Source organism: Anneissia japonica, unplaced genomic scaffold (genome assembly GCF_011630105.1).
Source record: "Anneissia japonica isolate Jap-2015-1 unplaced genomic scaffold, ASM1163010v1 scaffold724_len3256291_cov202, whole genome shotgun sequence".
Lineage (NCBI taxonomy): Eukaryota > Metazoa > Echinodermata > Crinoidea > Comatulida > Comatulidae > Anneissia > Anneissia japonica.
The window spans coordinates 2,947,930-2,962,999 of NW_022744966.1; the positions used below are offsets into that span (position 1 = coordinate 2,947,930).

General features: G+C 32.7%; 1 protein-coding gene across 1 annotated transcript; it reads right to left on the reverse strand.

Moving 5' to 3' along the window:
• Positions 1–1,257: 1,257 nt before the first annotated feature.
• On the reverse strand, positions 1,258–6,746 carry LOC117119892 (chondroitin sulfate synthase 1-like). Its single transcript, XM_033264878.1, has one exon. The coding sequence runs from the start codon at positions 6,740–6,742 to the stop codon at positions 5,189–5,191; it is 1,554 nt and encodes a 517-aa protein (XP_033120769.1). The 5' UTR covers positions 6,743–6,746; the 3' UTR covers positions 1,258–5,188.
• Between the last annotated feature and the right edge of the window lie 8,324 nt (positions 6,747–15,070).

Genomic DNA, 15,070 nt, shown 5'->3' on the forward strand with positions numbered 1-15,070 from the left:
TATTAATGATGAATGCATAAGAAAATTAAAATAATCTACTTTAATATTCAGTACAAATGTGAACTACTCTTGAATGAAAAATATAATAATAATAATATAATCTGTTTAAAAGAAATATTGTAACCTGGTGGTTAGTATCTCGTGGCAAGGGGTTGAGGCACCAGTTCTGAGATTGTCAAATTTGTTTGAACTAATACTAAACAAAAAGTATTGGACACAAGAAAATCATATAAAATTACTTTTTCTCTATTAAAAACAATAGTGACAATTATGAAAAAATTAATACAGGTTTTTAAAATAGAATAGAAAATAATAAATGTTTAGGATTGAATATAATTGGTTACTCTTGTCTGTGAATATACCGCAAACAAATACTGTGATGTATAAAAGTTTAAAAATAAAAGGTCTAGAGAAAAGTCAGTTTTTTTGAAAAGGTATATATATAATTAGTTTAGATAAGTTTTAGCTAACTCTACCAACAAGTTCTTCCTCAATATTGTAGAACCATTCAATATGTATTATTTGCAGTGAATTCGGGATGAACCCTAAAAAGAATAAAATCATTAAATTAAAAAAAAATTAAATTAAATCTTAAAATTGGTAATAAAAAATTTAGAGATCTACTGTATGCAAGAATATTGCTAGAATAATTCATGACACTGTTGATTTTACAATTGAAGGCTAACTTACTTAGGCAATTCCCCTTATTTAATTAAACACAGACGGAAGGCACTATAACTTTCGCAACTTAAAAACTGTACCAAAAAAATAACAACATAATCACTAACAACTAGAGAAAGAACATAGAACAATGTGAGGGTTGCTGTTGTGAACTGTAACGTAATCGTTGTGGCAATCTTTTTAGCATCTCAACTTCCTTCATAGAGTGCAAGGACTTGGAAAAAGGCCCAGACACAGTTGACAATACATTAGTAGGACATGCAAAGAAAATAAATCATAAAGTGATATTGAATACATGTAACTGGTAGTTATATTGGTAGCATAAGGTACTTTAGCAAAAGGTTTCTTGAGTAAACTATTAAGCTAGGTACAATTGACTTGAGGCATTTCCCTCGCTAGTACTTTATTTCTAAAAAAGGTTAAAATAAAAATCATGACATCCTATATTAATTCATTCATGGGCTTCATGACTCAATTTCCAAACCGCACAAAAAAGTCACTACTTGTTCATGTGGTTTGAAAATGAATATGATCAGGGATTATATATTATGAAATTATGTTGTGATAAATTATGAATAATATATTCTACTCAATACAAGATCAGTAAATATTTTTTTTTGTCCAAATTGAATTACACATAAAAAAACAACATAATAGATTAATTAAACATGTAAATTGAAGAAAATAATTATGAGCACATATTTTGATTGAAATCTGAAATCCCTATATTTTGTACTATCACCATAAAGTAGTTAATATTCAATAATTGATAACTTTGTACAACAAAATTTAAAAGTATACTGTATAAAACTGTGATTTTAATTAAAAATACAGAAATTATAGTTGCAAATTAAAGTAAAATATATCTCAAATGCAAGTATCTATTCTCACAATGACAGCTTATATTTTTATAAATATCCTTTAAAAAAATAATTAATTGATTGTCCTTATTGGCGAGAATAACTTTAAGTAGATATATATACATTTTTAGAATAATAGTGCTCTCCATTTCATATTTTTTCTAACCAAATTTAAATTAATACAACATATTTATTCATTTAGTTAATTTTGACTACTTTAACATTAATGTGCTTTGAGAGACTGTGACGACACACTAATAGACTTTTTAATCTCACTGGAGTACCTTTCCTATTTAATCTAGTAATGTTCTCATTGAAAGGATTATCCAAATATTCCATACCATTCCTAAACTAAATCTTGTTATTGTTACACTGATGAATATGTTGACTGGTCTTTTTATTAACAAGGAATGTTCACTAACAGTTCATCTTCTCTCAAGGTATGTTATCAGCAATCATGACTATTCATTAGGTCATGCAGTCAAAACATGATTAAATAATTACCTGTGCCCTTGCTTAATGCATGCATTTTACCCACACAGGAGTACCTACTGAGAGTAATACATGGTAGGATGGAGTAGCAATTGAATGTGTTGGTGGGTGGGTGTAGTGTACCGCGGTTGCTTAACGTACGGCTGCCGCAGTACGTACGTTACACACAAACCATCATTCAACGCTAAAACATTCTAAAATCTCCATATTAGTTGTGTGTAGCAATATACAGCTGCAGCACAAACATAAATCCTAGTAGCAAGTGATGTGATAACTTTGATGCGTTCCAATGCACCCGTGATAACTGTGAAAACAACCTGTGAACAACTGTAATCACGCAATTTTGTTACTACAGTACGTACGCTACTCATTATCAATCATTTCAGATGAGCAATAAATTCAAAACGTATGATGTAACTACTGTACCCTCCTACTCACTACTAGTAAAAAAAAAAACTCCCTGAAATTGAAAAAAAAATTATTTTAAACAATAAAATTGCTTTACAACAATTCATTCTTACAATTTTGTACTTGTTCGAAGTTTAATCATATGTACAGTAGTGTCCCACGCCCATATTCTCAATTATGATGTAAATATTCACGAGTACACCTACAAAATCACAAGTGGAAAGTAGTGATCATCAACGTGCTGAACACTGGAACAGCCCAACTTATGAAAGCATGATCACTGGAGCATTGGAACGCAGAATATTGCTTCAGTTTGTGAGCAGCGTTATAAACATACACATTATATTTTTAGATGCTAAATAATATTTTGAGAAAACAGCAGTCTTAAATATATTTCAATATGATATTTAACATCTTCACAGACCAAATTTTATTTAAATTGGTTTATTAAATACTTATCTACAATTCCTAAAAAAACTCTCAATGTAATAAATGAATTCTAGAAATAATGCCGGATGTATTGAAGACTATCAAAAGGCTGTTCCCCTTTTAGGAAACAAATTTCAAACACAAAATTGTTTTCATTAATGATAACATTTCCTTATAAACTGATTTTTTTTAGTCCCATGATGTAAAATATGTTAATATAAATTTAGCAACAGTAGCTTTTTGAAATATCTTAAAAATGCAGAAGTATACTTATCAAAAAATATGTTAATATAAATTTAGCAAAAGTAGCTATTTGAATTATCCTAAAAATACGAAACATTAACTGTTACCCACAATAACAACAATTGTATTACAGTATCATTACTACAGACAACAAATTTAAGGAATAAATAATAGTATATTATAATACTATGATTATTTTTCAAAGAATTATGTAATTAAGTTGGACCCATGAGGATCAGAAACTTGTGCGATTTTAAGTATTAAAATTATTCCCCACATCACAAAAACATCACACAGAAATTAAGAATATCAGAATATACATACTGTATGCCAACTAAAACCTAACATGATTGAATTAAAACACTACCTGTACAATTCAGTGAATTATGTCTAGAAAATTTAAATATTACATTTCCAAGTGTATGCTTATTTGTTTTCCCTCCAATATTGCATAAAAACATTAAAACACATCTTAAAATGTATTACCCTACTATAAAACTATTATTTTACTCTCAACTATTAGGAATTAAATAATTCAGATCTGAGATCATATTGTGCACCAACTTCAATATCCTTTTGTTTCCAGGAGCCATTTTCATAAATATTTTCAGCCATGAGCATTTGAGGAAGGAAAATAATACTAAGAATAGCAGCTGCATAAAGAAACAAAAATCAGATAAATTATTGTCTAGCGGCAGAATCATGAACCTTCAGCATGTGTGCAGAAACAAAACAATTACAAGATACAGTACATTAAATTTTTGCACATGTTATACCAAACTACAGTACTTGTAGCATTCTCTATTTACCAACCAATCTATGAAAACTACAATAATTACACATTTCATGATTTTTTATAATATTAATAAGCAACCTCTGATACTTTAACAATTAGAATTAAATGCACTTTGGTGTTTCACCCATAATAAAATATTGTTCTAAAAATACTGACTACTGTATATATTTTCAACCCAAAGACATAAACTGAACAAGACCTTTGTACCCCAATGGCGGTGCAGGTACAACCTCCATATTAAATTCAACTATGGAGTAAAAAATTGTGCAAACACAATCAAAGCTTGCAATAAAAACTGTCCACAATAACATATTATATTTTTTAAAACACAGAAAACAAACAAGTTATTCAAAAAAATATGGTAATCAGTATCTACAATAAAAAAATTGTCTTAAAATATCAATAAAACATTTTAAAATAATTTTACATTTTTAAAAACTTTTTGGAAATGTCATGGACTCTTCCTCTACATCATCATCAAAGTAAACTAGATTCTTCAGACCAACTCATAGCATTAATATACCGGTAATATAACATTGGAGTTGTTTTATAACCAATGATAAACTGTACAGTATGCTGTACCTGCTTAGCAACAATAAATGCTCGTGGATATCACTCGTCAATCAATTTCTCGAGAGTTGCTAGCCCCAAAGCATCAACCCATTCAAGAATAAGCCTATTATTACATCACTCTTTAAACAATTCTCCAATTGGATGCGATTGTTGTAATCCAATTCATATATGGTAATATCCAAGCATAATCAGGAATTGGTTTAAGAGTGGTGTAAAAGTAGTCAGTGCCTGAAGAATACTCAATTCAATGATTTAATTTTGGTACAGCACCAATGCATCAACTAATCTGCAGTGTACTTGGCTGTGATCATCATTCCATTCTAACACTGGAGCAGGATCCATGATGTCCAACAGTTGTTGGCATTTCTAAAGAAGAACTTTGAATGTTGAAGCATGAGCCAACAACTGCTAAACCTGTCCATCTTCAACGGCCAGCTTGAGCTACCACAGTATCAACTCATCGCATAATTGCCTTACGGGGCGCCGTTTGCTGTACGGCTGTCATCATTTTATTTCAATACTACTCTAGTAGAAACCATATCACATCAATGGCTACTGTAGTATGGTTCAAAAGAAGAACATTCAATTAAGATTTTTACCGACGACAGATCATCAAACCACCAGGCAATATACACAGGCTAGCAGTGGTTTGTTCACATTAGCAATGCACTACATTTCCTTCTTCAAACCTCTGGAATATTTCTCATTATTGCTTCCCATTTGCTTCCTCTTTATATTTTCCTAGTATTTTAACAAGCTGTGCATTACTGGCATATGTTCCAGCTTTAGATCCTAGACACATATGGTACTGTCGTTGATCAATATTTTCATCGCATACTACTGAATGGTAAATATGCACTAGTCCGGGATCTGGTGCTCGGAAGATTGTTATATTGCTAGAAACAAATTTTTGGAAAAGGTCCACATCTTCTAATCCCCAGCCAACAATAGATGCATCCATGCCACCCACCCGGTTCAGGTCTTCATTATAGAGGCAAACAAGACCGAACCCATAGTGTCGGAAAAATCCCACATCTTTTCCTATAACAAGGGGGCTGTTTGGCCGCATGTTTTGTCCATAGACAACATTGGGGTTATACTGGCTAAAAACCTCAGGAAAATATACTTGTTTTCCTAGTTGTGTATTTTCCCGGCATCGGCCTAAAAAGCCTTCAGATAAATACATATCAACGTCTACAAAAAACATCAATGCATTGCTTAAATACTGTGAAGCACCAAGTTGTAATGCTAACCCACGCGAGAATACGCCAATTGCGTGCAGAACTCGCAGTTCCGTCCATGGATAACGGACTTGATAGCTAGCAATTAACTGCTCTATTTCAGACGACGGATCATTCTCCGGCGCTTTGAATAAAACTACTAGTAGTTTTACATTCTCCCTTGGTAGAAGGCACGTTTGTTCAAAATTTGACATAAATCGTTGGAAGGTTTCATATCTACCAGAAAGTGGCATTATAAAATGTATTGCCTCTTTCACTTGTCTTCTTTGGTTTAAATAATATAAACTTTTAACTGGTGATAATATATTACGAGAGTTTAGATCAAGACTCTCTGGCCCCTTGCCAAATTTTTTACTAATTTCATCATTGTCTATGAATTCAATTTCACCGAATGCCTGTTGTACATAAATGTGTCTCCGTACAGGGAGCTTACGTGTCTTTCCTTTGTGTTTATTATATATAAGTAGTAAATCTAAAATATAATCAACGCCATAGTGTGGTACAACTCTTGAGTACCCATACAAAATTTCTTTAAAATCAATGACGCGTCCAACTTTCATGGAGTTTGCATTTGTGAGCAACATAATTTGTAAGATAATATCCTCCATAGCCGAAATCAACGATTTACTATTTGATTTTCGTGGCAAGTCTGTTTTTTCGCTGAAGGTGAATTTCGACAAGAACTGCCAAGCAAGCACGTCTTCATGTTTTTCTGGAGTGTACTTCACTAAACCAGGTTTCAAACCAAGTTTGTTGGTCAGTTCATCAAACTTTCGTCCAACACTATCTATATTCTCATTAAGTATATGCTTCATGCTAAGTATTTCACGGTGTAGATGAATTTTTTTTAGTTGGTAATCCATTCCTTTAACTGACATAAGGTAGGTGTGAAGACGGTACATATATGGAGTTCGTTTGACTGGATGTAACGTGATGGCTTTGTGAACGTCAGCAGTTCTTAAATTCCCAGTGTACGCCAAATCTGATTGACTATAATTGTTGTAGAAAAGGGACTGCATCTGTAAAAACAAACCAAGAAAAATGGTGTTGATTAACTTTGTTGTATGCAATCTACGGTGACAGTATGCGCAGTGAAGTATGCACATGAGGAGTAATAATGTCAATCTCACTAAAATCAATTATGTTATTATAAATACCTCAAATGAAACAGGTTAAATATTATTTTTATTATAACTCAGAAAGAAATAATAAATATAAATGATTGACAGAATAAATCATAATTATATAAATATTTGTCCAATAAATCTTGAAGGAATTAAATAATATTTAATAAGTAGATAAATGGAGCATGCACACATTTTTACATTAATAAAGTAAAAACAATTTTGGTTCAATGGTTATTCATGTGTCATCATTTTCAAGATCGTGCAACATACTCTTTTCTGTGACCTCCCTCTTTCCTTGAAATGAGTATAAATTTTGAGATCATTATTTGTTCAAAGGAGTAATGACTGTTTACGCCTTCTACTAGCGTATTTTGACACTAAGACTCCTAAAGAAGCAATTCAGCGTGCCAGAACATAACACCAAAAAAACCAAAAATAATTTACAATAAAAATTTGATTAAAATTTATAAAATAACATATCAAATAGGTAAAAATATATCTACATGAATTGAATAGATGAAAAATAATGATGACCCCCCTTAGCATTGCACACTATGTCTGAGTAGGCCTACTTTTTAAATGTTAAAACATGAGACACAGCTACAAATTGCTTGGAGGTGGTTATAAAACATTGTTTGCGATCACACATAAACATTCATAATCAGCCAAATTACAGTTGTGTTCTGCGACATGTTTAACAACTATCCCGTTTGTTTACCACAATTATAATGACCTCACATAGTTGACATTACAGTTACACATAAACACTGCTGTACAATCTCTAAGGAATAAGAATTCTTACTTTTTGAAAAGCATACAAAAACAGGATATTGTACATCTGACTTAAATCACGTTTATTCTGTAGGTGCAGCTCCACAAACAGTACACATTGGAAGACTAGTAGGACATTATTGTATTATCATGCTAATTTTGGTAAGGGCAAAATGTTTGTGACGATTTATCCTCCAGACGCGTGCACAGCTTTTAAATGGCTTACCATTATTGGCATATGTGGAGCTCATATTTACCTCCATTAAATATCGTAAATGAATAATTTTACAATAACACAAATCTATAAAAACCAAAAGGTCTACTGATTAATCTCAGATAAGATACCGGTAGTATAATACATACTCCAAGTATCAAAATGCATGCCATCGTGTCGGGATTCAAATCTATAAAATATTGGATGAGGACTTGTCACACTACAAAAGCCACACATGTGAGAATTCATTATTAAAATTACGTTAGTAAAGTACAATGAAAGAAGAAACTAAACCTTGAGTAGAAAAGATCAAAGGGAAAAGTAAAGATATACTTAAACGAGTTATTATAATATAAATAACTTTAAGCAGGTATTAACCATGTTTCACCAATACCATATATACTCGCGTATAAGACGAGCCTTAAAATAGCCAATTACGATCGGAAAACAAAAGGGGAGGGGTCACCTTATACACAAATTTTAGATTCTTAAAATCATGTTAGTCTTATGTGTGAATCACAAATTTATAATACTGCAATGAAGCTACTAAATGTCAGTATGAATGCACGCAATTTTGAAACGGAGATATAAGATGTTCATGAACATTTAAAGACTCATAAAATGGTAGTATTCAAAAAGATCAATTAATCACCGGTCCGCGCATGAAACTGGGATTACTTCTATTCAGCGTTTAATGTTTAATTTTTTTTATTTTTTATTAAATAAATGAACATTCTGTACTTGAGAGCTGGTTGACAAAAAAATTTAGAAGAGCTAAAGGAGGGAAATTTTCAAATAATTAGAATGTTCATTTGTAAAAAATTAAAATGTCTTAAAATTGAAAAAATAAAATGTCTTAAAATTGAAAACAATAAAAAGTGAGGTTCAGTCGAGTGTTTCTAGAGCTTCTCATACAAAAAAGATCTACAAAGCAATCAGCACAAAAAATATCTATTATTAATCAATCAGCTAGGTATTCCTAAAGCTCCTCATCAGAGCTATAAAATAAACATGATCAGTTATTACTATATATATCTAGACCTGCATAAAGTATTCAATAAAATATGATCCACACATGTATCATGTTCCTACTTAGTAAACATTTATGATAAACATATTCATAACAATTAATATTGATGACGATATGCACGATCACGATTGACTATTGAATATTGAAAATAGCTACTGTAGATAATCAATTTTACACTTTGACAGGACCTTAATTCTGCAAAGCTGATGGCTAGGCATGTGGATAATGATGAGATAATAAGGATATTAATCAAGATGACAAATAGGTAAGATTATGAGTTAATCACCATGTCTTAATTATAAATAATTCAAAGTTAAAATTAATGATTCACCAATAAATACACAAAAGGAAATAAGAAAGCAAGGAGGATCCTTTTGTTCTTACATTGATACTCTAAATTAATACAGTAGTACACATTTCATTATAATAACGAATGAATGAAAAAATGAATCACAATGATGAAATTAATGATGACGATATTTAATTTCCCAACAGTTAAAGCAGGGACACCGACACCTACAGGCATAATATCGGTGCTGGTTAAAACGGCAGGCTCGTCTAGTGGTGAAACAACTGGTTCACTGGGTAGCTCAGACATGAAGTGACCCTTAGGGGTGAAACAACCGGTTCACTGGGTAGCTCAGACATGAAGAGACCCTTGGGGAGACGAAAGTTACTGTACAAGCTAGTCCACACCTCAAGACATCGGTATAAAGCACTATATAAATCGAACTACATTACATTACGTCATGATAATGATGACGCTACAACATTAATATTATTTTGAGAATTATATTTTAAGCTTACAGTACATACCCATTGACACATAGGCCTACAAGGAGATAAAGAATCTATACATGCTGGTTTAAAAAGCAATGACAAGAAACACATGATACTTTCACAATACTTGTCATTGTACTAAGAATAAGCCCCAGGGAAATAACATAAATCTACTGAAAATTGAGTTTTTAAAGTCCAACATGTTTTGAACCACTGTTATTGCTATAGCGGATTGCAAAGCATAATACAACCAATCATAGCTCTCAAACCCCTGTAGGGTGTAAACTTAGGTCGGGGGTCGTGACCAGGCCATGGACACCAGCTGTTGGTACTTCACTACAGTAGCTGTGTCAACCTAACATTTCACATGTGGGTGTAAAATGTGTTGCTAGAACCATGGAGTCTAGAACATAAAAGCCTCCTGACGTTTTCATCCACAAGGACTTGCATCTTGGTGTAGACCAAGCTAATTGATGGCACACACTTACACAAAGGACAAATTGAATACATAATTATGTTCTGTATGGTACGTCTTAATCTATAATTTGCCAGAGAGCACTAAAAGCACATTTTTATCAGGATACAGAATAATCTAATTAAAGGTTAATATAAATAAAGAGTAACTTCACTAATTACATGGTAATTTGTACTAATTAGAAATACAAACTATTAACAAGATTATATTTCACTTGACATCATGGGTCACATGTGTTTTAGCAAAAGAGTAAGATGAGATTATGAACACATATTTCAACACCTCACAGTGAGCAAGTCAACACTTGAAGGTGTTAATATTTGACAATTGATGCAAGGCCTACTGTCCTGTCTCTCCATGTATTCTGTATGTCCGCTTTTGTCTGTGGGATATCCACTTTTTATTATTCTGTGAGGGTGAAAAACAGGGGGAGTAGTGTAGTACAATCATGACAACAACCGACTTTTGTGTGTATTCTTTCATGGGATGTAAGGGGTCACAGGAAGGAGTATATTTTGTACCTTCTTAAATGACCCCTCAAGTACATACTTTGATATGCCAAATGACAATCCTTGGCCAATGTAATCTAAAACATAGAATAGTGAAACTGATTAATGTATATTATTTAACATCTTTCTAATGGAAGGGATAAAATAATTGTTTAAATGACAATTAAATAAGGAAGTCGGTATCTTAATCTCATCTTAAGTACACTCATGAAAATTAGTCAATACTTAATACCGCGTTCACATGTCTTATACCGCGTTCACATGTCTTAGGTTGCTCGCGAGTGAACGATCGGCTCGCGAGCCGGGCCTTCATGTGAACAACTTGCTGTGGGCGACCCACGTCAAGCCGCTCTCGAGCGGCTCTCGATGCACCTCGCTCTCGATCCATGTGAACAGCCGCTTGCATGTGGGTCGCCAGCGAGCCGAGACCTGTTTGTGTGAAAGCCAATCAGATACAAGCATCTTTCCAGGGTCAAAATAAAGGAAAAAAGTGTGACTTCACGTTTCCTGGTTACCGGTTTCGCTGGGCCAAACAAATCATGATCAGCCATTTTGTTGCTTCCTAGTGCACTGAGTTTCGTAGTACAATAACTTTTAATATCCCTATTTCCATAACTTATATTGCATAATCCAGTTTTATTTTGGAAAGGCACTAATAGAAAATAATCTATTTACCATATATCATAAGTGCATCTTCAATTTTGAATCATAAGTTACAAAAATTAGCATTTTAATATCTTCTGGAGCACAGACCTAGGCGTCGGTACACCGCCAACACGTACGTCGTTTATATCACTTGTTTGTAGAAGAAATGTAGGAGACGATATCCACGCGTAATATTACTTTTAAGTTAGTTATTATGTAATTAAGTAACTTTCAAGTTTACATAAATGGCAATACTCACGCCATTTGTAACTCTACTTCAGCCAAAGTCTAGAGAGGCCTAGGCCCCGCTAGAAGGCCAGTCTTTCAGTGAGTATACCTGTTCGGGTCGGCGGTGCGGTGCTAGCCCGAAATAAAACGGGAAAATGCAATATAAGTTACAGAAATGTGTTAAACATACCTGTTTACCACAGAATTGGGAACATCGGCGATTTTTTTATCTAACACAATCTCGCTCACGACTCAGCATCTCAACCGCTCGCGATCGATGGAGACATGTGAACATGGCTTAAGTTATCCTCACATTTAAATTCAGGAAGCAGATGACACAGTAACTAGCAACATTGATAGTAATATTTATAGTTGATTTGTTGCTATAGGCCTACTGTAGCTAAATTTAGCATGTACTTTTGTCAACTACTTCCAAATTCAAAAAGATTAGACAAAAAAAAATGTTTTTCAATTTAAATTTTACGCAGACAGTAAGAAAAGAGTAGAACCCCTGTAAGTCAGGGGTCAATAAACAGGAACCACTCGATGTCCGAACCAGCGAAGCTTATTAGAAGACCAGCTTGTGGACAGAAAAATTATGAAACAGCAAACTTGTGATTAGGTGAAATAATATTTCAAAAGCGAAAATAATATAGCAATAAAAATTACAGAAAAATAAATTTGTCATCTTGATATACACCCTAAGTATGCATTCAAAATACTCTCTGAATAAAGGCAAAAAAAAAAAACTTGTTTAGCGTCACACACAGAAATTTTCAGGGGCGGGTTTTTTTTTTCTCGCTGGCCTATATGCTAGGCCTAGAGATTTCAAAAACTACATTGGTGGCAAGCCAACTCTTTGAATTTCACATAAAATATTTGTACAATAAATATTTTAATACTAATAGGCTTTGGTCTTTTTTGCCTAGGCGTTTTGTAGACTAGCCGCAAGGCCTACCTAGCCAGACTAGGGTCAGCAGCTAGGTCTAAAACATCTGCCAATTGAAGCCTAGGTTGTACCCACTATTTGCCTTCATAGTACATTATCATAATATTTAAAATATTGTTTTCTAAAAAGAACCAAATTGAACATGTACACCTAATATACTACCAATGTCTGTTGACTTCTGTCAAGTACATGTGCAGGAAGCGAATTTTTTTGCTGCAGGTAGGTTTAGCCTATTGCAAGGCTTAAAGGTAGTAAGCCAATTACTACGCAACTTATGTACAGAATAAAAACGTCCTTGTAATGTTAGTGACGCACTTCACATCTTGTTTCCGGTGCTTAAGATGGAAAAAAATGATCATTTTTCGTTGATTATCGGCATTTTCTAGTCGATTTTCATAATGGTGACGCTAAACAAGTAATTTTTTTTTTTTTGGCCTAACAGAAAATTCTACAAAAACAGTCAAATGCATAAATGATCAAATTAGTCCTAATAATATGGACCAATTCAAGATCTTTATTAATTTCAACAGAGACAATATTTTGAATGGGATTCTGTTCATATATAGTATTCTGATATCATTTTAGTATTATTATTTACCACTTAACTTGAATGATCAACTTCCACATCCTGTTGTACTTATTAGGATCAAATGTTGTTAGGTTCATGCGTGTACCATATGGTATCATTAAGCAGTAGACCTACAGTATACCATCACAGTAACCTCTCTTTGACTTATGAACATAATTTTCAACAGCCAGAAAAAAAACATTTGAGATGATAATCATAAACATATTAAATAGAAAACTTATTTTGAGTAATGTGAATTCTAGAATACAATTTAGTATTGTTATGAATGGTGGCTTGAACAATGGGGGAAAACACTCAATAATAATAATAAACATATAGAAATTTACTACACGTTGTGTAAATCCCTTACGACTCAACAATAGTATGGTGATGAATGTTTATTCTAATTAACAATCCCAACTGAGATTTGCACCCAGATTTCACTGGTACAGGAGAAATAAAGTAGTATTAACATTCAGATGAAATGGGCATAAATCAAAGCATTACAAATTCAACAAACCTATTGGACACACATTGAACATGTACATTTTATGGTAGGAGTAAAGGGCCATAAAGAATGACAATCCCTAAGGGACTTACTGTAAACCCAGATTTTAATATGACTGTAACCACATGAAATTCTAACCTAGGGAGTCAACTGACACCATTGCTGGAGGCAAGCTGACCCAAATCTTGATTTAAGTTTATCACAGCATATACTATGTATATAATTTTGAAATATCAAATAATTGATACAATTCCCAAATGGAGATGCACATTAAAAAACAAACCACATCCAATGTGAAATTTAATAGCTGAATTCTAAGAGATAAGAGTGATAATTATACAAAATATGTCCTTGTAGGCCTACTGCATAATGTCATGCCTGATAGTTAATAGTATAATACTTGGCATGATATAATACACATGATAACACATAATCTTCCCTCATCGGACACATGTGAATTTGACACATATATTGTAATAACTGAGCATCAAATTCATGCTAATATTATTGTACTATAATATAAGATAGCTTAACTGGTTGCAAAAATATAAAGCTCCATAGTTAAGATGCTTGATTTCCAATCCCAGAATGCTGGGTTCAAACCCTGTCACTGCAGGATTTTTTCTCACTAACTGAAATCAGCTTCAATCACAAGCCACACAAAGCAGGGGAAGAAAGAAAGAAAAAGAAATTACTGTAATCGCACAAAACAAATCAAAAGTTATTTCTGGGGTGAGACTTGGCTTATAAAGCATCGTTTATCCTGCAATTAGCAAGTGTACTTGCTGTTGGTAATAAAAACATATTGATTGTAGTTGCTATACAATGCATGAAGACTAATTTTTACCAATGATAAGATCTTATTACTGGAACTGGAAAAATCTTCTACTGTGAAAGAATTTGTTGGTATAAGGTGACCGAAAGCTTGGATTTGTTACAAATATCCAGAGCTACTAAATACGCGTTTAGTTAATACACATAAATTTGACAAAGTACAGAAAGTACTTAGTACTTTAATGTTAACAAAATGATTAACTTTTAATCTACAAATTAAAAGTTTATAAAACATAGAGTATTCTTAGATATTCAAACAGTTAAGCAGTAATTTCAAAAATTATTATAATTTTCTTCAAATTGTAATAACATTTTAATGAATTAAATTTTTATAATACAGAAAGCTTCAATCAAGAGACCCACAGTAGTACACCCTACAGAAATGCAAACATCCTTGTGCTATGCAATTAGTTTTCATTGTGCCATACAGTATGCTTGGTCAAGGACAAGATAGAACTGTGTGTGTGGCAACTATATTAACCCTCTGGATACCAGATTCTTTTATAGTGCAAACCCTTGAATACCGGATTCTTTTGCAGTGTAACAAGGTTTTTTGCGTTTTTTGAGTATACGTTGTTCTGGTGGATTTTTGGGAACTTTCTGTAAATTATACAGAAAAATGTTTCTAAAAACAAAGAAAGCTTATAGAATAAGCTTTCATTTGATATATAATTTGTATTTTTGGGAATTTTTTTTCATAATATAATAT